The sequence below is a fragment of the Colletes latitarsis genome, chromosome 8 (genome assembly GCF_051014445.1).
Source record: "Colletes latitarsis isolate SP2378_abdomen chromosome 8, iyColLati1, whole genome shotgun sequence".
Taxonomy (NCBI): Eukaryota; Metazoa; Arthropoda; class Insecta; order Hymenoptera; family Colletidae; genus Colletes; species Colletes latitarsis.
Window position 1 is genome coordinate 21436154 of NC_135141.1, and position 24839 is coordinate 21460992.

At 35.0% G+C, this 24839-nt stretch overlaps 3 protein-coding genes across 3 annotated transcripts in view; 1 reads left to right on the forward strand and 2 right to left on the reverse strand.

The window, feature by feature from the left end:
* The first annotated feature begins 1563 nt into the window (after nt 1–1563).
* On the forward strand, nt 1564–7927 carry LOC143345148 (uncharacterized). The gene is made up of 11 exons (XM_076772001.1): nt 1564–1707; nt 3283–3427; nt 3590–3692; nt 4001–4158; nt 5401–5668; nt 5919–6123; nt 6356–6537; nt 6653–6860; nt 6984–7187; nt 7279–7512; nt 7700–7927. The coding sequence occupies exons 1-11, from the start codon at nt 1644–1646 to the stop codon at nt 7876–7878; spliced, it is 1950 nt and encodes a 649-aa protein (XP_076628116.1). The 5' UTR covers nt 1564–1643; the 3' UTR covers nt 7879–7927.
* LOC143345149 (uncharacterized) overlaps nt 7325–24839 on the reverse strand; it is a 30280-nt gene continuing 12765 nt past the window's right edge. The window contains exons 6-10 of the mRNA XM_076772002.1: nt 23378–23555; nt 11425–11814; nt 11060–11281; nt 8695–8913; nt 7325–8561 (exon numbers count right to left, since the gene is read on the reverse strand). Of these exons, the coding sequence (XP_076628117.1) occupies nt 8392–8561; nt 8695–8913; nt 11060–11281; nt 11425–11814; nt 23378–23555 (1179 nt within the window). The 3' untranslated portion in view covers nt 7325–8391. The remainder of the gene's footprint in view (nt 8562–8694; nt 8914–11059; nt 11282–11424; nt 11815–23377; nt 23556–24839) is intronic.
* LOC143345158 (uncharacterized) lies at nt 11832–20426 on the reverse strand. The gene is made up of 2 exons (XM_076772015.1): nt 19636–20426; nt 11832–16681 (listed from the first exon to the last, which is right to left on the reverse strand). The coding sequence occupies exons 1-2, from the start codon at nt 20017–20019 to the stop codon at nt 16253–16255; spliced, it is 813 nt and encodes a 270-aa protein (XP_076628130.1). The 5' UTR covers nt 20020–20426; the 3' UTR covers nt 11832–16252.

Genomic DNA, 24839 nt, shown 5'->3' on the forward strand with positions numbered 1-24839 from the left:
AAATGATTGCAATTGACCCCTGCAACTGAAAATAATTTTTCCAGAACGATTTGAAATTTCTTTTTTTTCGTCGAAAAATTTAGGCGCCAATTAGATTTTCAGTAATGAATTTTTTTCTCGAGAATGCGTAGGATTTCGGGGGTATGTGTAATGACTAAAAATGATTGTAATTGACCCCCGCAACCGAAAATAATTTTTCCAGAACGATTTGAAATTTTTGAATTTTGTCGAAAAAGTCCATCTTACTGAATTTTTTCCCCGAGAATACGTAGAATTTCGGAGGTATGTGTAATGACCAAAAATGATTGTAATTAACCCCTGTAACTAAATATAATTTTTTTAGTGAGATTTGAAAGTTTTTAATTTCGTCTAAAAATTTCAGTGCCTACTCGAATTTTTTTCTCGAAAGTGGATAGGATTTCGGAGGTAATTGACCTCCATCAACTCCATCAACAAATTAATATTCTTGATGACGAACGAAAAGTAATTTCTATGTCTAATCGCATTCTTTCAGTTAAAGATCGAATAATGAAACTACATCGTATTCTAAAATAGTATTTTGACGTGAAACTTCTACGGTCAAAAAAATTTAAATAATTATCTAAAATTTGATCTTTTTTGTTTGTTTTATGTAATACTCTTGCGTTGCACAAATACGATTAGAAACAACTATACCTTAAAAATATAAGAAAAGGTAGCTTTTCTCTTGAAATGTTACCACGTAATTAACTATTTACAGATAATAGAAGGAATTTTGATAAGCGAACGAGTGGGAGAAAGCATCGTTGGATTTAATTTTTCTTTTAAGATTATATTTGTTCGAAATATTTCTTTAAAAAGTTTCGTAATTATCAGTTTGCTTATAAGCCGAGTAATAATATCCAAATTAATATTTCAGAGGTTATACTTTGTTATTAATAATTAAGGTAGTATTACGAAACCGAAGATATGGTAAGAACATATTTTTTCGACTTTGTTTACATATTTTTACAAGTTACATAAATTAACGATAACTTTTAATAAACCGTTATATCTGTTTCAAAGGAGTAATATTTCTTTTTCCCCACCTTTTGCGAAGAATAAAATAAAGTAGAAAAATAGTTAAATTATGAAGGGTGGATTATGATTCTACCCATTCTACCCAAAGAGAAATTATTTATACCTAATCGTTTTTCTTTAATAAGCCCTTACGAAAAGGCTCAATCTGATTGCCTGGTACCCTTAATTTGATTACATGTTTCCCAACTTTGTATCTGCGTAATAAAGTTAAAACAAATTGCTTCAAGTATACCAACTTTGGAACAGTATCAACATTGATTATCGACTAATTATGATAAATTACGTTAGCGTAATTTGACGATGTTTTGTTCCGTGCAAACGACTTTTTTACGAGCAAATAAACTTTTGTCACGTGATGTCCTCGACTTTGCGTAATTTGAGAAAATTTCCCGACGAAACGTTTTCGAGTGATAAGTTTTACAGTATTATTAAAATGTTCGTCGATACCCGGAAATGCAAAACGATAAGCAGACACGATTAAACGACCGGTGTTTTTCTATAAATTTGAGGCCATTAATGCGACAAAAACTAAACACCTGATCGAGAGGACGCATATGAATTGGTGAGGCTTACCGATTTTAAAAATGATGTCCTTACGTTTCGTTTCGTTCGTAATTCTGTTGGTCCATATACATCTGTCGAGCTCTGGTAAGTATACTTTATTGATAGTTTCATTGTAATTCTACAGAGTGTTCGGCCACCCCTGGGAAAAATTTTAATGGGGGATTCTAGAGGCCAAAATAAGACGAAAATCAAGAATACCAATTTGTTGATTGAGGCTTCGTTACAAAGTTATTAACGTGTAAAGTTCTACCCGTACTGAATTTTTTTCTCGAAAATGCGCAGGATTTCGGGGTATGTATATTCACCAAAAATGATTGCAATTGAACCCCATAACCGAAAATAATTTTTCCAGAACGATTTGAAATTTTCTTTTTCGTCGAAAAATTTAGGCACTACACCCTGCCAATTTTTCTTAAAAATTCGTTTTTGATTTTTAGTAATTTTATTTGACGCCCTACAGAAAAGTTGTGTAATACTTTTTTGTAGGTACTCATAAGCTCTATTTCAGAAAAAAGTTTCATTGAAATATATTCATTATTGTAAGAGTTATGGCTGCTTGAAAATTGGACCATTTTTATGGGCTTTTTCTAACATTACGGGGTCAAGGATCAACTTTTCGAATATTTTCATAATTGCTACATATTTTACATTAAAATACGCGTCGTTTGCCTTTTTGAACATTAAAATCCTCCAATCCGTTCAGAAGTTATGACGTTTTAAAGATTTGCACGAACTTTCAGGGAACCATTTCTGGCCTCAGATTATATTTTCAATAATGAATTTTTTTCTCGGAAGTGGGTAGGATTTCGGGGGTATGTGTAATGACCAAAAATGATTGCGATCGACTCTTGCAACCGAAAATAATTTTTTTAAAACGATTTGAAAAATTTTTTTTCTGTCAAAATATTTCAACACCTACTCGATTGTTTTTCTCGAAAGTGGGTAGGATTTCAGGGATATGTCTATTCACCAAAAATCCTTATATTTATCCTCTGCAACCAAAAATAATTTTTCTAGAACGATTTGAAATTTTTGAATTTAATTGTTAATAACTTTTTAACGAAGTCTCCATCAACAAATTGTTATTCTTGATTTTCGTCTTATTTTAACGGGAGATTCTGGATGCCTAAATAAGACGAAAATCAAGAATAACAATTTGTTGATGGAGACCGTTGAAAAATTATCAACGTTTAAAGTTTCGCCTGTAGCACGGCAATCGGCGAACAGCTGCGCGCGATCGATAGGATGAGGCAGGTCAGTCCTATTGGTACTCATTCAGAAAACTGTAAGGCTGTCGATACGTCTGTAAGTAGAGTTCTTCATGCTGAATGAGAACCACTACCGCATGCACGCAGATTGCCGTCTTACAGGCGGAACTTTAAACGTTAATAACTTCTTAACGAAGTCTCGATCAAAAAATTAGTATTCTTGATTTTCATCTTATTTTGGCCTCTAGAATCTATCAATAAAATTTTTCCCTGGAGTGACCAAACACCCTGTATATGATCGACGATAACGCCAATTATTGAAACAATAAGTAGACGCGTAATCAGGTACTTTAAAGATTTGAACTTTCAAGTCTCAAAAGAAGTATCTCCAAAATCTGCAAAAATTTTTTGGTCAACCCAATATAATTTTTATTCGATTGCATGATTTTAGATCGCGTATATATGCCTGATCAAGTGAATAATAATTCAAATAACTTTTCCACGCCCGAAGAATGTGCACGGAAATGCGTTGAGGGCGAACCGCCTAAACGTTGCTACTATAGCTTTAAAATTGAATTCTACACAGTAATGGGACCGTACGTATTAACAAAAATTATTATGAAGTGAAAATTCGTCGTGGTGACTTTCTAGTTTTAAATATAACTTTCATATATGAAGAATTATTGTTAGAATTAAGTATCGACAGTTTCATATTACTATAATTAAACGTAATGGACGGCATATTAACTGTCTCTTAGTGCTTGCGATTCGAGGGTGCAGCAAGATCAATGCATTTATGCTGATGGACTTGAAAAGACATTAACACCTATTAACAGGCAATTACCAGGACCAATAATTGAGGTACATATATAAGGAGATAAATAAAATAGTTATTTTATTCATAATTAAATATTCTTCAGTAGCTCAAGGAAACTATTTTTACACTATAAAGTGTCAACTCTTTCATTTGTAATTTTAAAGTTCAAGATTAGCTCAAGGCTACATCGTAATTGCGGTTACATTAATTCAGTGATAATTGTACGGTAGAGTGGATATGCAGCACAATTAACACAATATTAATTATCTAGAAAAAACAAACTTTAGAAAAAAAATATTACACTCATACGTATTTATACCTAACACGATCAAGTTTTACAATTATTTTACAGGTATGTAAAGGCGATTTCATTGTAGTCGACGTGACAAATGCTGCGCCTGGTACCGAAATCACAATACATTGGCATGGAATATTTCAAAATGGATATCAATATTATGATGGTGTTCCTTACGTCACGCAGTGTCCAATTCCATCTGCAACGACATTTAGGTGAATATCTTAAAGTACATTTTATACTTTACTGAAACAAGTACACAAGTACATTTGAATCTTAACATTCAAGAGACTTAAGTTTGAAATTATACAGGACGTTAAAAAATTATGATTAATACATTTTGAGTATTTTGATACTAACTAAATTGTATAAAAAAATGGTCGATTAATCTAGGTCCGATACTCAAATTTTGTAGAGTAAAGAACGGTATTCTATTTTCATAATGTAAAGTGTTTCTTCGAGTCTGTCAATCACCTATGGTATGAAAACAAGTAATTATTACAGATAACACGCAATTATTTGAAAGCCTTATCGCATATATTGTTCTTCCTGTTTCTGTATACTCTTGATATTTTCGTATCATCGAGTTCCGCATTCCTTTAAAAATCCTTCAATTACTTCGAACAAATAGACTACTGTTTATTTACTGACATTATTTAATAGATAAATCGATAGAATATTCATACAGGGTGTTCGGCCAACCCTGGGAAAAATTTTAATGGGGAATTTTAGAGGCCAAAATAAGACGAAAATCAAGAATACCAATTTGTTGATGGAGGCTCTGTTAAAAAGTTATTAAGAATTAAATTCAAAAATTTCAAATCGTTCCGGAAAAATTATTTTCGGTTGCGGGGGTCAATTACAATCATTTTTGGTGAATAGACATAACCCCGAAATTCTGCGCATTTTCGAGAAAAAAATTCATTACTGAAAATATAATTAGGCGCCTAAATGTTTCGATGAAAAAAAAAATTTCAAATCGTTCTGGAAAAATTATTTTCGATTGCGGGGATCAATTACAATCATTTTTGGTGAATACATATTCCTTCGAAATCTTTCACACTTTCGAGAAAAAAATTGAGTAAGTTGGACAAATTTTTCGACAAAATTCAAAAATTTCAAATCGTTCTGGAAAAATTATTTTCGGTTGCGGGGGTCAATTACAATCATTTTTGGTGAATAGACGTCCCCCGAAATCCTGTGCATTTTCGAGAAAAAAATTCAGTACGGGCGGAACTTTAAACGTTAATAACTTTTTAACAAAGCCTCCATCAACAAGTTGGTATTCTTCATTTTCGTCTTATTTTTGCCTCTAGAATACCCCATCAAAATGTTTCACAGTGGTGGCCGAACATCCTGTATACTATACCAATTATAATAAAGACATACTTGTGTTTTCATCTTTTCAAAAACGAAAGCAAATAAAATCATGGTATATTTTGATTTTATATTTTTAGATACGAATTCAAAACCCAAAATTCTGGAACGCATTTCTACCATTCCCACATGTCGACGTTTATGTTAGATGGACAACATGGACCTCTCATCGTTAAAGACCCTCCATCACAGGACCCTCACTCGAGATTATACGATGAGGATAAACACATAGTATTTTTAAGCGATTGGATGCATGAATTATCGCTTGAACGTGTTCCTGGTTGGTACAGGCACGATATAGGTCAAACTGCACAGAATATACTTATAAATGGCAGAGGAAATTGGGTGGTAAGATATATGTCCCCTGTATTTTATTCGAATGTTCTGTCAAATACAATATTCCCTCGCTAACTGATCGTGAATTGGTTCGCGTCTGTGGGAAGGTGGCAATTCCAAACAATCGGCCATTTTTATTTAAATTTTGGTTCAATGTCGAAGTAAATATTTTTTTTTTAATTGCAATTGTTCTTCGCAATTCGTAAAATTACTCGAAAAATATATGCCAAGGGATTTATTACAAGGTCATAATTATGCTTAGGATCCGGATACCAAAAAGTCTACCAATGCAAGTATATCGGTATACGAAGTTGAAAAAGGCAAACGTTACAGATTCCGTATTATTAATTCGTTCAGCACAGTGTGCTTGGCAGAATATAGAATCGAGAACCACAAGTGCACTGTAATTGCTCAAGATGGTGCGAACGTGAAACCTATAACAGTGGACACAGTAATCACGTCATCTGGTGAGATATTTTTCCGATACGCTAATTTGAAAAATATGAAATTTAAACAGAGTACTTTATAATTTATTGCGGTAGACTTGCGGAGACGAAGGTAAATTTCGTCTCTTACAGTACATTGGAAGTAAGATCAAAGGGGGTAGTTGAGTTTATAGACTATATTAACGTTATTTCTATCTCGGTATTATGATGCAAATGTGGAAATAAAAAACTTAAAATTTACGTAAATATACAGGTGAACGTGTGGATTGTATACTAAACGCGTATCAGAAACAAAGATCTTATTGGATACAAGTACGTGGTCTCGGCGAATGTAAAGACAAAAAGGTTCAGCAATTGGCTATCTTAAGATATAAAGGTGCTCGTGAGACTCCACCGACGCCTCCACCCACGTACGATAATCCGTCACAGGGTATTGTGAGTGTTAAATAACTATTAACAAGGGAACATATCGGAGTGTCAATCTTCTCTAACGAGAACTCACTTTATTCCTGTGTCTGATTTCATTTAAAACATTATACGAACTTTTCAGATATATAATCCGTTGGACGGAACAAAATGCAATTCTCCGGATGTATCGAAAGCAGTTTGCGTTAATCAATTTGAGAGCTTGGAGAGCGACGATGATATCTTACGAGTCGAGCCAGATGAGCGGCACATATTAGACTTTTGGTTTTACAATTTCACTCAGTATGGCAACAGACAGCTGTTTGGAACAAATTCGTACCCCGGCTATTTAAGTATGTACTTTTTAATTAATATTCCCTTCGTCAATTATGAAACAGCGACTGCACGAAGCACTTGAGAAGCACTGAAAAGATTTGCACATCGATTATTATTGTTATGAATTTTCTTGGCTTCAGGCGTGAATGATAGATCTCAGCTAATTTCTATGTTCAACGACATTACATTTGAAACTCCATCTTCACCTCTACTGTCAGATTCAAGGAGTTATCAAACTGTGTGCAAGAAGAATCAGCTTAGTACTTGCACCGAACCGTGCACATGTACTCAAGTCATCCACGTACCACGAGGAAAAATCATAGAAATGATAATATACGATCGAAGTAATATTTAATTTTTTATACTTTTGTTAAAACAATGTGTTAATATTGGGTAAAAAATTTGTTCGGTGCTCGATAACAAATTATATTTCAGTACCAATTCCGGATCTGGATCATCCGTTTCATCTGCACGGTTACGAATTCAAATTGTTCGCCATTGGACAATTTGCGGACAGTAGAAACATTTCAAAAACGGATATAAATAATATATTAAACGAACATCGGCAACGTCTTGAACGGGGAGTGTACATAAATCCACCTGGTAAAGACACTGTTAAAATTCCAATGGGTGGATACGTAATTATACGTTTCAAGGCTGATAATCCAGGTAAAATATTTAATTATTTTCATAATAATTTTCAATATACCCATAGTAAATTTGAGTAAACATAAATTATCAAAAATACTAATGCCATAAATTTGATATTTGACTTACATAAGGATAGTCCTTCCATCATGAATCATTGTCAGCATCTGAACAATCTTATTTACAATGCTATACAATTTTATTATAGGATGGTGGCTACTTCATTGTCACTTTACCTGGCATCATCTCACTGGAATGGAATTGGTTGTACACGTGGGAGACAAGAATGACCTTCCACCGACACCATCCAATTTTCCGACATGCAGTAATTGGAAACCACCATTCCAGAGCTTGAATGAGTTTTATGGTTACGATAGATGTTCCTAACTTGATTAGTATTTTGTCGATGTCATAATATAACAAAATAAATATTTATACTATACGTTAATTGAATGAAAAATGTCACCTATTGCAAATAACTTCTACCTAGAAGTAGAATTAAATTATAATTAGTTTTCAAACAAATTTATTCACTGTTTATACGTGTTAATTTGAGAGCTAATTAACAGACTCTGTGGATTAAAGTTTGAGACACGTATCGCACGTATTTCGTTGGTATCAAATGATACCATTTTATTGTGAATATAATACATATTAAGGAAATAAATCATGTTTGCAAAGCATTGTATTTTCTATCATATTATACAATATCATGTATGTACATAATATGATTTATGAAAAAATTTCATAATAAGAATATTGGAATTAAATTGATTCAGATGAGCAGATAATTTACCATGTAATAGCAATCGAACTTACGTAATTAATCAACGATATTTAATTTAAAAAACAGAAGAAGTATATATATATATATATATATATATATATGTACAGTAAATTTCAATTTGTCTCGAAAACCATATCTGGGCGCTTATTATTCCCACAGGTAGGGAAATCTAGAGGAACTGGTACGAAACTTTCGCGATTTCCTACCTTCAATAAAAATTGCATACCAGATCCAAATGTTCCTGGAGAAATTGCTGTGCTTCGTGCTTCCCACAACCAGTATCCTACAAACAATAATTAAATTAACTACATAATATGCTAACATTTGTCCAAGAGTAATTACACTGTATTTGTTCACACTTTCAAAATTCTTTTTGTTTTTGGTAGTCTACTTTGTGCAAACGTTAAGGATCTTACCTAAATTGTCGGTAAAAAGACGAAGAATAACGTAACCTTTGTTTGGCACAACGAAACTATCTTTCCGAGGCGGATTTATTAAATTACGGTACAATTTTCCGTTTCGATCCAAATCCATAATTTCGTCTTTGGTAACTGCTTGTTCAAAACTGTTTCTACCAACGATACTAGCATTGTAGCCGTGTATATGGAATATATGTGAAACATTTCCGCCGAAACCTAAATAAAAAATTATTTTAAATGTTATAGAACAATTGCTTATACATATGTATACCTATTACCATTCAAAAATATTTGATCATATTTCTAGTACAACAAAAAATTAATTTTTATATACATGGTGTTAGGCCACCCTTGAGGAAAATTTTAATGGAATATTCTAGAGGTCAAAATTAGACGAAAATCAAGAATATCAATTTGTTGATTGACGTTTCGTCAAAAAGTTATTAAAAAATTTCAAATCGTTCTAAAAAAATTATTTTTAGTTGCAGGGATAAATTATAATCACTTTTGACGAATACACATACCTCCGAAATCCAATACGTTTTCAAGAAAAAAATTTCTGACTGAAAATCTAACGTGAGGCCAGAAATGGATTCCCGAAATCTCATGTGAATCTTTAAAATGTCATAACTCCTGAACGGATTGGACGATTTTAATGTTTAAAAAGGCAAACGACGCGTATTTTGGTGGAGAATATGTAGAAGTTCTAAAAATATACGAAAAGTTGGTCTTTGACCCCGAAAAATGAGAAAAACCCCATAAAAATAGTCCAATTTTCAAACTGCCATAACTCCTACAATAGTGAATATATTTCAATGAAACTTTTTTCTGAAGTAGAGCTCATGGGTACCTACAGAAAAGTATTAGACAACTTTTCTGTAGGACGTCAAACAAACTTACTAAAAATGAAGAAGGAATTTTTAAGAAAAACCGACAGGGGGTAGTGCCTAAATTTTTCGATGAAAAAAAAAATTTCAAATCGTTCTGGAAAAATTATTTTTGGTTCCGGGGGTTAATTGCAACCATTTCTGGTGAATACACATACCCCCGAAATCCTACTCAGTTTCGAGAAAAAAAATCCTTACCGAAAATATAATTTCTGGCCAGAAATGTTTGCCCGAATTTTCATGCAAATCTTTAAAACGTCATAACTTCTGAACGGATTGGACGATTTTAATGTTTAAAAAAGCAAACTACGCGTATTTTGGTGGAGAATATGTACAAATCGCAAAAATATTCGAAAAGTTGGTCCTTGACCCCACAAAATGAGAAAAACCCCATAAAAATGGTCCAATTTTCAAACAGCCATAACTCCTACAATTGTGAATATATTTCAATGAAACTTTTTTCTGAAGTAGAGCTCATGGGTACCTACAGAAAAGTATTAGACAACTTTTCTGTAGGACGTCAAACAAACTTACTAAAAATGAAGAAGGAATTTTTAAGAAAAACCGACAGGGGGTAGGTGCCTAAATTTTCGACAAAATTAAAAAATTTCAAATCGCTCTGGAAAAATTATTTTTGGTTCCGGGGGTCAATTACAACCATTTTTGGTGAATACACATACCCACAAAATCCTACTCAATTTCCAGAAAAAAATTTGAGAAAGTGTCGAAATTTGTCAGTGAAATTAAAAAATTCTAAATCGTTCTGGAAAAAATATTTTTAGTTGCAGGGGTCAATTACAAGCATTTTTGGTCAAAAGACATACCCCCCAAACCCTACTCACTTTCTAGAAAAAAATTCGAGGTGTGAAATTTTTCGGCGAAAAAAAAATTTTTCAAATCATTTTGAAAAAATTATTTTCGGTTGCGGGGGTCCATTACAATCATTTTTAGTCATTACACATACACCCGAAATCCTACGCACTTTCGAGGAAAAAATTCTTTACCGAAAATATAATTAGGTGCCTTTTTTCGACGAAAAAAAAATTTTAAATCGTTCTGAAAAAATTATTTTCAGTTGCGTGGGTCAATTACAATCATTTTTGGTGAATACACATACCCCCGAAATCCTACTCAGTTTCCAGCAAAAAATTCGAGAAAGTGCTGAAATTTTTTGGTGAAATTAAAAAATTCTAAATCGTTCTGGAAAAAATATTTTTAGTTGCAGGGGTCAATTACAAGCATTCTTGGTCAAAAGACATACCCTCGAAATCCTACGCAGTTTCGGGGAAAAAATTCGAATGTGTGGACAAATTTGATTAATAATTTTGTTAATAACTTTTTAACGAAGCCTTAGTCAACAAATTGGTATTCTTCATTTTCGTCTTATTTTGGCCTCTAGAATCTCCCATTAAAATTTTTCCCAGGTGTGGCCGAACATCCTGTATATTATATTTTGTACTTTTTCGAAAACCCACCCTCGTCTATCAGAACAATTTCAATGCTTTTCCTGGGTGGAACTTCAATTATCTGAATGCACTCGCAAAATAGAGGTGTGTCGGCACACTCTTGCGAACGTCTTTCAAGGGAGCAAATTGATTCCTCCGATATATTTTCTGGTTGCGATAATAATGGAGAGGAGGGATATTTGAACGACATACCATTAATTTGCGCCACCTTTTTTCCTTCTTCGTTTGTACCTGCAATTATAATTGGAACATTATAAAAGTTTAAAAGTTAATCGAAGAATTTTTTTCAAAAATATCTCTATCTATGAATAAGTGAAAATTATTTTACAGTAAATAAAACAGAGTAACGAGTTAACAGGTACACGTATTCTTACTCAGGTAAGCGGGGTAGAATGCACATCCGTAAATATGATATCTATTGTCGGTCATTTCATCCGTGACCGAAGGGAAAACATTAACGTCGAATGGTATATAAATAACTTCGTTCGTGTTAATCTCAGCTAACGTTTCCTTCGATCCTTTTAAATCCAAGGCGCAAATGAAATTCTTCGTGATTTTGTGACAATCGAATCCCTTGTTCACAATTGCATCGTCATCGATTTTCAGTAATTCTTGGTCTTTCATTACCGTGGACTCCAACTTCGCGTCATTATAAAAAATGAATGCCTCTTGACGGAGGTCTCGACATTCTTGTAGGCCCTTTATATCGATGAGGTACTTTCCAGAAGGTTGATTTGTTTCGACAAATATATCGAATCTCTCGCCTGAAATGCAAGTTGTTTGAATAGTAAAGTATTCAATTAAAAATATTTTATATTTCGTGTTTATACTTTTCAGTTTTATTTTCTTTCTTTTGTTGCTCTCGTAAGTATGCATTGATTTTATCGAGCAGCAGAGAGTATAAAATAAAATGTTTGCATTACAAAGTACAACGATTTTATCACAATTCGAATGAAAAAAAAGCAACGACCAAATATTTTTGCTGACATAATATATTGTAACCATGGAACGAGTAACGGCATCCATAAGAACGCTTATGGTAGTAATTTTATTCAACAAAATTATACAAAATTAAATGTACGTTGTATATCATGTAATGTTACAGAAAAATATATAAATGAGTACAAGGAGTGTTGAAACACATAGGGACAACATAACTTTGATCAATCATGATACATTACTTGGATTTCATACAATCCAAATTAATTCTCCATAGATTTGTTGTTCAATTTTTTTCACTGTATCGAAAACTGTAATTTTTACGAATTTAACTTAACAAATACAAAGTTGATCGAGATAACTGATTTTTTTATCGATATTCTTCATCTCTTTGCTAACGAGAAAGCATTAAGCAAATAATATTGATTTAATTAATAATTATGAACGAACATGTAAATTAGAGTAATGAAACGTCTGTATGTACAAAATAAAATAAACTTCTAACGATCACCTTGATTTTCTCAGTTAGTTTTTAGACAGTCTTACCACTACGTTTCTTTTTACAAAAATTTTTTATACTAGCAAAATCAATTGTTTATCGATACGCCAGTATTAATATCGTAATTACTACATATTGGAAGAAGAGTTAAGACGAGGGATATCAAGGCAGCGGTCGCAGTTTAACTCTCATATTGACCCGTGTTCGAATTTCCACACTTTTCTCTCGACTAACATTTTCCAATGTTGATGCTTTCTTTCGCAGAAACATAGATTTATGTATTTCTTCGGAAGTCATGATTGAGGATATAAATTAACATTAATACTCAATAAGGATTTTAAAACCCAAGACAAATATCGGCGTAATAATAATGAAATTTTAAATAAACGATAAACATCCAAGTACGGTTTTCATATAATTTTAGCTCTTTTGATTACGTTTACTTTTATCATTACCGTATCTATCAATTGTCAACTTTTATAACAGTTACACTGCAATTTAGTCAACTTCAACTCTCAAAATTATATCATTACCTATGATGTATCTATACAAATGATGTTTTAGGTGAATCATTCGAGGAACAATAACAAAACAACGCGTTAAAAATTAATCAACGCACAATAAATCCTTAAATTTCATGTACACGCAGCACATTTTGATATACAAAGAACAATAGATTAAATTTCTATTCCGATGTTAAGAAAAGGATCGTTCAAAAGAAATAATACGCTTGTAATGTTGGCCTAGAGACCAATTTTGTTTAATGGAAATAAAAAAAAAACTTATGCGTAAGAATGTAGTGTAAAGAACAAAATATTTTAAGTAGATTAGTTTAAAGTATTATATACCTTAATCTTTAATAACCGCAAGTGAAGACTTTTTAGAAAAGATCATGATAATACAAAAATATAAAACTATCGCAGAATGAGGAACAACAATGAATAACATTATAAAGACATACACCGGAGATTGATAAATCATGTGTACACACTACGTAACTATTAAAGGAAGACCTAATGTTCATGATATGAAATACGACACAGTCTTTTTATGAACCAAAAGATAAGTGATTAAAGAAGACACATTCTTTGTCTACACGGAGGGAATTTTTTTGATAAAAAATAGTTCGCTATTTATACAGCTTACTACGTCTACTATTTAAAGCCCTGAAACAATACCAATGAAATACTTATAACCTAAGTTACTGCTGAGGCAGGTTGTACCAGACACAAATGACGAACGACGTTATTAGAGAGCTAATTCTGTGAAACGTCATTTTATAAAATATAATTCGTTTCACAATCTTTGTGTCACCCGATAACTCATCATTGCGACATTTAATATTAATCAAATTAACTGGTAAAGTAAAAATTAATAACTAAGTTAGATTCAGTAAGGTGAAGTCGCTCAACATTAATTTTATGAAAAATAATAATCCTGCATCATGTTTACATATACAAATACTTTACAAATGATAAACGAAATTTGTTGTAGGAACCAGATTACACAGTATTCTAAAAAAGGCAGATAAAGTAAATAATAAAATTAGAGTATTATGAGGTACTACAATAAAAATTGTACAAAAAAGACAGGAATTTTCTCTCTAATCGTTATATTGGATTTTCATCAAATGCTTCTGAACAGTACTCTTCAAAAAGATTCCCCACTCTATCGCGTGAATTGTTTCCCGTTAAAACTGGCTCAAATGACACCGACATTTTGCATAAGTTACATCTAAAATCACATATCCGCTATTTCTATCGAATATGAGTAACATTTCATTCAACGATTGTACATAAGGACTGACAAGAGACCACTTACAAAATATTCGATTGGTGTCATCGTGGTAGACAAATGAAATTACGGAAAATAATGTCCTTGAAAATACAGTCTTTCTCGTGAATCGAAGCTTACGATTAGAACCGTTACGTGCATCTCGAGGTGTTTTCGATACGTAGAAGGCATTCGTGAATTTAAAGATAATTCAAGTTCTCACTTTCCTCCTATAGATTCCGAAATAATTAACATTTACGGTATATACACGATTCACTTATAGCATTTAATAACACAATAAACTTGTGTTTCATCGCATGCAAAAACACATAAGGCAAGTATGCTTTCCATACAACTCAAACGTAATGAATTAATAAAAATTAATCACTAAATACAATCGTTCGAAAAACTCTGGAATCTACGATACTCGTAAGGTTCATGCATTTTTATTATTAACGCATATAACACAAAATGCCATTCCAAGAAAAATTTCCTTAACAGTTTTGATTCCACACAATAATCTTAAACGTACGTAGAGCATTTTTTTGTTTACAGTAATGTTCAATTTTGTTCCTGGGGCCTTGAACAATTATTTCCCAGGAAAAGTCCCAATTGTGTACAATTATCAAAAAAATATAATATTAAGTATAAACAGTTTTCTTACTTTATAATGAGCGGTACAATAAACGGTTTTCCGCTAACTATTTGAATTTACGAATTCAAATCGTAAATCGCGTCGCACATTGAGCTACGATAACTCGTAAATCTTCGTATTTCATCGTGCAATCTTGCTGTTGAAGTTTCGCGTCTCGAGGAAGGACAAACGTTATTTTTATTTAAACTTTTTAACGCGTTTCGTCTAAAATATCACACCTTTAACTTTTGTTATGACTATCGACCATTGATTTTAAGCTTTGCATAACATTTTACGACTAATTAGTAGATACGATGATTGGTGCGCCACTTCAGGAACGTCATTCTTTATTTGAATAATTGGACCATGAAAAATGAAATTTCTTTTAGGTTTAAATAATTTTCGTCCAATTTTTATACGTTTCACGCATCCGTTGCCCTTAATAAACCTTGGCAAACATCGTATTGTCGCTTCTCGATGAACTTCAAATTAAAATATAACTGTAATCCTATAGTAAAATTGGAAGTGCTGTTAAAATCGGTTGTGCATTATTGCACGACCAATGCTATTACAGATAATTTCCATAATGTTACAACATATATTTGCACCTACTATCGCCATGGTGTGCTAAGTAATATTACTTATTCGTCCCAGTCAGAACGGAACAATTTTCTGTCATTTCAAATCTTCCGCTCCATAAAATGTTTTTCTTCAACGTCAACGATGAGTCCGTATTCTTGACAAGTTCGTCGGTTCAAACATACGAATGTAGGTTTTCAACTTTGTGCTTGAGTTACACTTGCTATATACAAGGTTTCTTATTAACTTTAACAAATTTTGCGAAGGAAATGTCTAAGTACAGTACAACTTTCGCAGTTACCCACCAACGATCGAAGGCAATTATACGATACTATATCATTATTACATTATAAAATACGCTTTGATTCATTGCGAGTGTTCGTATCTAACTTTCGAACAAAATAAAGTATAATTTTGTTCCTGGGGCTATTTCTATACATACATGTACAACATTGACGCCCTGGTGCGGTACTTTATCGACGGTAGCGCCGGGCAATAATAAAAACATCGTGTATACAGAGGATCTAAAACATATGTTGAAATGCTCGAACCGACTAACTTGTCAAGAAACCTTAGTTTCGACAAAGGCGTTCGTTCTCATCGTATTTCCGTTCGATTCGTTTCTGAAAAAATCGTACAGCAAATGCGTGTCGTAAGTAATACACAATTTCCTTGGCTGATACATTTCACCACCGTAATCGTCGTTCCTTCTGAGCATTGGAATGTGAGCCCGCGCAGCCAGCAATCGAAGCGTCAGAGTGTCTCATGATTGCACTTGTTAGCGACGCGTTTGCGCGTAAACGCCGATCTCCGCCTCGAAAAGGATTTGATTAATCCTGAGCTTCGCGACGGACCTCGAGTAGGAGTCTGGGATATCCGCCAATTGGACGGCGATGCTCTCGGCGAATTTCGCGAATTCCTCTTTCGTTCTCTTCCGTTCGATCGGCGCGACTTCGAGGCTCATTTGGCCAGATTCGTCCAGGTCGCCGATCGGGCTGTTCTGATCTTGCATCGAGCCGTTGTAAAGCTTCAGCGCCTTCAGACTCGACGACGACGACTCCTCAGCGTCTTCGCTCAGCGAGGCGTTGAAGGAACCAGTTCCCGAGCCGTTCGTTTCCTCGTTACAGTCTATAAACGTTATGCTCTCGGGATCGATGTCACTCACTATGTACTCCTCCTGCAACTTCGGCGACTCTTCTTCGACTTTCTGCGGAAAGCAGACATTATTATTTCGCATTTGGGCGTCATCGATCGTAACTATGGCGGTGCGTTCGTGTATTGGCTAGCGAAACCCAGTTGTTTTTAACCCTTTATGGACACGTCCCGGTCGTCCAAGGAATCGTCGATTTTTCATTATTTAAAATATAATAATTTCACTCTATAATTGAGATTCTAATTTTCATTCAACGATCAACGAATACGAAGTTGTTCAGTTCAGAACGCTTTATCTTTGATTTTCTAGCGATCTCGAATACTCGAGGGCTCAATATCTCAAAACTGAAGATTGTATGCAGATAAAATTACGTTTTTTGAACGTCAAGTATGTTGTGTATAATTCGATATACTTTTCGTAGCGTGGTTCGATTTAAATAAGCGGCTGATCCGAAAAGGTTCAATGTGTTAGGAATTACAGCGTGCCTGTGGTTGGATTAATACCCATGCAGAAGCGTGGTGATGGATTTACGTAAAAGGGATACTGTGAATAGTTCAATGCCGAGACTTCACGACCTTTTCTGTATTTATTAGCTTATCCGCACAATTCCATGAAATGTATTTATTACGAATTCATTCAGACTGTACAGAGTGTTTAATACAACGCAGATTAACCATTTATAAACCCGCCTTCGATTTAATCCTTGTATCAATGCATATCAATTGTGGTTTTAAAACAATAGTATGGCTGACGAATTTGTTTACAACTATTATTAGTTACAAGTTATCGCATCAAGGTGGGTACAGTTTGAAGGTCACGTTTATTTAGCAAAATCGTAGAATTTATTTTCATAACAAACATTACATATTAACAAGTGTGTCTCGATATTTTAGAATATGGAATAAAGAATTCATTTAGTTTATTATTTTGTCATGAATGTATGTAAGTAATTATAGAATTATTTATATCTGCATTATTGTATTATTTTCTCCGGAAAGTATAAATAAATATGACTTGAAAAAAACATATTCCTTTATATTCTACAATTAAAATTTATTTATTACGCTTAGCTAATTATGTACCTTAGAAAAGAATTCTTTGTTAAAAATTTGGAATATTTCTTTTCATCTTTAAATTAAAAACAAAATGGTGGGCATGGAGTAGTAAGAGTGAGAAACAACACAAGCGAAGAAAGAATGTTAGAGTAAATGGTTGGGAAATTTTGTAAATATAATTGTACAAAATGATTTTCTAAATTAATAAAGTCGTATAATCAAGTTTAAGTTATTTGCGTGACATTGGTTATTAATATGAGTGGGAATTGATATTAATACAATGATGAAATTTATTAACTAATGAAGAAACTGCATTCTGAATCATATCCGTACCGAGTGTAATGCGTGTTTCTCAGGTGTTGTATATTACTTGCGTGGGCCACGATTATCTACCACGTTATTTATTCTGATCAACTAAGCAATTTTTATAATCAATATTATTATCTTTTCTAAGACTTTGCGTTAAATGCTAATCATAGAATAGATTATACCATTCCCGTAAAAATTAATTTGCCTATAAAACTTTACCGGAACAGAGAAAACTCCTGCAATCCAGACGATCATAATTACCCGGGATATAAACACAATCGAATCGAATCACGATTCAATCTAGTATACTCCGTTCACACGACTTGGGAACTAATCGCGTATTTCGATCTACAGGGAAATTTCGCGTTAAAACTTTCACGAGTACACATTTTCCCCCAAATAACAATGCCTGAATACATCAGATGTACGCTTAATTAAGAAGAAGTACACGCATTAAGCCGCTACGCGTGTAATATAAACAAGCTTCGATTCTGCTTTTGAAATTGTGCAATTTTACAATTACGAAAAATATTAAGACATACTATTTTATTAAATTTACGATTGAACGTATAAAATAAGATAAAAATTAAATAGATCTGCAGAGATTCAGCGGCGATATGCTTATTTGCGCGCGACGAACCGCGAATTCGCACGACTCCATTTTCATATGCAGCGTTAGAAACGCTTTGCAAAGACGATGCATCTTACGTTAGTAATGCGTCGATATAATTCAATCGTTCCGTTAAAACGAAACGACAGAAAGAAGTTCCAATAGAAGGAGAGAGGAAACACGGAGACAAAGGCACTCAACGTCAAACGAACAAAGAGAACAGGACAGAGAGGATCAAACAAAAAAAGGCGTAGTGTGCGAGAAAAAGTATGCGAGAATGATAAAGCCAGAAGAATGTCATCAAACGAATACGCATGGGTGCACGAATCGGACATGTTCTGAGATCGATTCGAAATAATACCCTGGTCAGGCAAGAGAAAAGAAAGATGAAACGCAAAAAGCAATTAAGCGTGGCTGGTGTGACACGTCGCTACGAGACGACGAAATGTGTACATATATCCTGGCAAGCGACGCATCGTTCAAGCGAGGCGGTCGTTTCCACGAAACACGTTCAGACACAATGGTCTTTCTCCGAAATCGGTTGGCCAATTACGCCCGGATCGTGTAAACTGGCCTCCATGCGACCAGAGAAAGGAAGGCAGCGCGACGTTCGGTCTACTTACGTTTGTTAAAACGAAAGGACAGACGTTCCACGAGTTTTCAGAGAATTAGAACCCCGCACGAGTAATTTCAAAACATCGCAGAGCTGCATCGCATTCCTGCGAGTCGAACACGACACGTGGAAACGAGTTATATCCAATGCAACTGGGTTTCTCTCGCGACGGTTGCACGAACACCAGAAACGGGGTAAAATTTATATCCGTAATTTCGAAACAATTTCTTACCAATTATTCGCTGAATAATAATTAGAAATCCATTGTATTTTACACTAAACGAACAAAAAATTTGTCCGAGCGACAGTTCGATCGTTCGATCGTACGAACGTGATCAGTCAACGCGTTGTTTCTCGTCGTCTGTTATTCGAATAAAATTGTCCCCGTCTCTGTCGGAGACAAGGCGCATATCTCACGTACCTTCTTTCGTTTGCTGTATCTGCGTGTACCGAATTGAAGGAACTGCATCGCCTTGAACGCGAACCACTTCGACACGTAAACATCGTCGGGCCCGGTGGCGGCGTCGCGGCTGTTTTGTATCTTGTGCACCTCCCTCGAGTACTGGCACTTCAAATTCGTGATTTTCTTCTCGATCTCGAGGGTGTTGCAGCAGAGTATCTCGGCGAGTTCCTGGATGGCGCGTTTGCGTTTCGCTCTGTCGCGATAGCCACGGGCGTTCCAGTCCCATAGGACGCGTCGTTGTTGATATTCGCGCAGCAGCTCGAGGGTCTTGTCGCGGGTCCACTCCATGCTGAGACGCGTGTCTTTCGTTTCTAGCTCGTTCCAGGCGTCGTAGTTAGACATGGAAATGCAAAGCGGCGGGTCGCTCGGGCCGCACGAAGAAGTGACGGCCACTGTGTGTTTTCGAAGGAATCGCGCGAGAGACGGAGAGAAGCGGACGGACGGTCGTGTATGCAGCCGGCCGGTAGGTAGCCAACGAGGCGGGTGGGTACGCTCGTGTACCCGCTAATAAATCGTCGACTACGAGCCGACAACGACGCCGCAGCCGCGAATCGAGCACGCGTTTTAATGATTTTTGCGCGAGACCCGCGCGCGCTTGGTCGCCTTCCTTTCTTTATTTCCCTTTGCGGAAACCCGGCGAGAACACGAAGACGCCCGAGTCTGCGCGAACGAGCCTGCCCACCGTTGCACGCCGCATCGTCGAGCGTATGAGCGCCAAGCAGTTTCATCCTTTCGTCTCCCCTCCTCTTCGGCCAACCGTCGTCACTCGCTCCCTCCCTCCCACCGCCCTTTCTTTCCCCCTTTCCCTTTCGTATTCCTTCGCGGCGGGCGTCTTGTAGTACCTTCTTTGCGTTCCCTTCCTCTTTGTTTACCAAATGACCTTGCGCCTCGTTTCGTCCTTTTTCGTTCTTTTCGTCGGCTGCGGTTTCTACTTTTGTCCGTTCCCCTTCTTTTTATCCCTATTAATTTTTCTTCATTCGCGCGATGTTTACCTTTGTGCTAATTATAATTTCCACGTTCTTCCCGTTTCTATCGTCTTGCAGCGTTTCTTTGTTCCTTTGATGCGATTCGCTATTTCTGTTCGATGCACAGGGAGTCGACAAAATATTCGCACGGAAACGTAATACGCAGAGTACGATTACGATAAAGCGGTTTTAATGTTTTTCATTTTGTTAGAAACAAACGATTTTAAGTCCTTAACTGATGAAGCCATAAAATAAAACAGCACAATTATATCTTAAACATTTAATAGAAGTTCCTTCTAGTTTGTCCTTTGATTACTTGGTTTGGTATTGAAAATTCGGTATTTAATGGTTTTCACTAAAAGGGCAACATTCTCATCTAAATAACAAATATCAAATAACTATTGATTCCTTATTTGCGCAATAAAAGTTACAACCTGAATTATACAACCAAAAGAAGTGTTTAGTTTTAGACTATCATTTGCAACAAAATACACGATTCCATTTGAAAACACAAACTTGATGTCCATGTATCCTTTTACGAAAAAACCAATCATATATAACAGTATGACAAAAAATCTACAGCCTCAGAAATAAATTCTTCAGCAAATTCCATTTGCTTTTTTTTACTAGTTGCAGTTACTAGTTTTCTTTTGATTCTTTTGAATCGTTTCATTAGAAACAGCTTTCAAGCAAAACTCCTGAAAAATTGCGTTTATTCTAGCAGCACGCTCTTCTAATGAGATTAATTATTTCTTTCTATCTTTGTATCGTTTTACTTGTAACATTCGTATGCAATATTTCCTATCTTGTGCAATTCACCATGTGTGCCAATATATTATTACCACAAAAACACATAAGGAATCGTTACAGTAAATCTTTATGTACTTTTAAAACTTGTTTTCGTTATTTTATTTTATGTCTTTTTTCAAGGATTTACACCATTTGTTTCTGAATGGAAAAATACTAAAATTCTTTTATCTTTTTTTTCTCTCGTTGTATCAAATTATCGCCTGTGTCAATAATTTTGTGACTCGGTGTAGCAACGTATTGGTGTCTCGCTCGGATTTATTGTTTCCCATTCGTATTCTGTCTTCTTCTAACGCCTCATACCCTTCTCTCGTTTTGCGTTCTTCCCTTAGCTTACAATTCCCTTGTCTTTGCTTCGCCCGTTATTCTCACAGTAATATGATTCCTCAGAAACGAACGCCATAAAACGGAATCACGGCACTGCACTCGAATGTATGTGATCACGCGCATTTCTTCGATTCACGCCGAGTGAGATTGTCGTGTGACGTGGTATCACACGATATCAAAAATATTTCCAGCGGAATCTTCTCACTTATAATTTCCTTTTGTCTCGTTCGTTAAGATTTTTATCGTGTTACGTCGCTACTCCCGCTTCGGTCACTTTTTAAACTAAATTTGAATGTCAAGGATCCATTTTACACGATATTGATTTTGCCCTTCCTTTACAAAGAAGAAGTATATGCGCACTACCGTTCAAAAGTATTTGATCGTATATCCGGCACAACGATAATTTTATTTCATTTACTAAAAGAACGTATTTGCGTCCTTGAACTTCTATGTAATGTTAAAAAGATTTGTATAAAACATATAAGCAAGCAATTTTTCTTCTTCAAATCGTATTCATTTACACTTTCCAAAGTGCATAATACTATTAATGCAGATTAAAAAAGAATTCCACGCTTCGACTTTTACCTTTGAATCTCCTTTAAGAATTGGACGACTTAATTTGGGTTATGACCGTCACGTGGGAGCACCCTGGTAAAATTGAGAATTCTTTATATTTTTTCTTTTTCACGAAAAGAGTAATTGACCAGAATGAAAATCAGCAGATGTATACTTTGAATAATGTAGTAAAAGATCCATTTCTTAGCCATAAAGCTGAAATTAATGGATCTGTCTATCTGCATTTAAGCGATAGTGCATTTCCACGCGAGAAACAAATTTTTCGCGTGCATATTCTACGCTCGCGTATCAATTTAATTTTGCCATGCTTCGTCCAGTCTCTTTCATTTTCAATTTTTCTTCCCCCACCCCGCTCGCTTTCACTCAAGCTCGTACTCAGCATTGTCCGTGCGCAATTGCATGTACGAAAGCGACGCGTCGCTGATGTATAAAATCTCAGATGAGGCATTTTACGCAACTGTGTGCGTACGCGTTCAACTTGCACGTGCAACGATCATATCTTACGTGCATAGAAATTTTGTATACGTACGGTGTTCGACAAATCGTATGGAGTAGGCATGTCGAACACGCGGCCCGCTTGGTCCTTCCTTATCTGCTCATTTTTATTTGTATCCCTTTAATGATAAAAGCTTTTTTCAATAAAAGAAAAAAACAGTACTGGAGAGCCTCAGCATTAAACATTCGGCACCTTTCTCCAATTTTGAAAGTAACGTGCCAGGTATCTTAAAGAAAAAGTGAAATGTTGTTTGATAGAAAAACTTCCTTTTACCGCACCTATGTCTATTTTTAAATTATCCTTTTCCTTATTCCCATGGAAGTTATTGTTTTTTTTTCAGTCCTATATATTTTTGCTTGTGATATAACATTGTACCGACTGGTGTTCTAAAATAATTAGTATAATTGACCGTTACAAAATAATTATACATCCGTGGGCCCGCGACACGGTAGCAAAGCGGACATTGTACCTCGGGTCAAAAAGAGTTTGACGTGTCTGGTATCGGGAAATAAAAATAACTCGTACATACCTGGATACGCAACGATGTGTTTCGCTGTCACCGATTGAATGGAATTGCTATCAGCAGCCGCTACTCGAAAATCGTGTCCCGAAATGGATAATCGAACTGGACAATTATACGCATTGGCGTTGATGAGTCGTAACAAATATTGCTTGTCTCGATCGACTTCCAAGATCGTTCCATTGCTCTGAAATAAAAAAAAAATCCTTTTCAAAGTCCGACACACCGTTTACGCGGAACACAATGTTTACGTTCGGCACTTTCATGAGTCGAGAGGAAGCTTTCATATCGTTGGCGTAATCTATGTTATACAACATTGCGCGAATCAAACCAGCGCGACGTAGTCGGTTCTAAAATTCTTCAAATGCTTTTTAATGAAAGTTACGTTTAATAATCGCATTATTTGCAAATTTGTCGGAAGCAATTCACCGTGACGCGGGCTCAACGTCTCGTCTCGCTTAAATATACCGGAAACGAGGGAAAGTAATATATTTCTGGTGTGTTTAATTCGCATCGTTTTGAGCAATATGAAACGGAGACATCATAAACATCATAAATATTGCGTCATAATTATTATTTCATTTTTATTGTATATAAATCCATACTCGGTTATTGTTATACGTTATATACAATAAAATATAACTAACGATTTCTTTTAATTTCCATTATGTTCGTTTACAGATTGAAATGTATTAATTATAACAAAAATTACGTCGCATCCTACAAACGTTTTTGAGCAAATTAAGTGAAGGAATTGAACGGTTCAAAAATATTCTTTTACATATTTCGTCCCTTCGAGCAACGCTTTCTGATCCATCCCTGTGAACAGATTATGCGTCAAACAGCTACCATTATGAAGTTTACGTTTTACGAGCAAGTGGGTATACTACTCATTTATGGAGAAACTCAGCGAAATTCAATAAGGTCACAAGTCTTGTATACTGAACTGTATCCAAACTGCATCCATCTTTCACGCCTCGTGTTTCAAAGGTTGGGGTCAGAAATTAAGGACTGCCGGAAGTCTAACTGTAAGAAAACACGTAAAACGATAAAAGAAAATGATAATGAACAGAAACTGCATTTTTATATCGTCATCTATTGTTCGAGTCAAATTTCATCCCTCTGGCGTGGACTTTACGATGATAGAATTTTGTCGATTTACCTAACGACAAATAGAGACCAATCATGCATTTTTTCCAACAAATATCGTTCGTTTATGAGGCAACGTTTACCAATCACGGAAATGTAAATTTGCACAATATGCACTTCTGGTCAATCGAGAATCCCCACTGGTTACGCCAAATTGAACATCACCGACAATGGTCAATAAATGTGTGGCGTTGTACTGTAAACGATGAAATATTTTGGCCATATTTTATCGACAAAATATAGACTGACATTAACACTTTGAGTGCCACAGGTATTTTGAATAAAAAATATTCGCGGCCATGACAATCGAACATTCGTCATA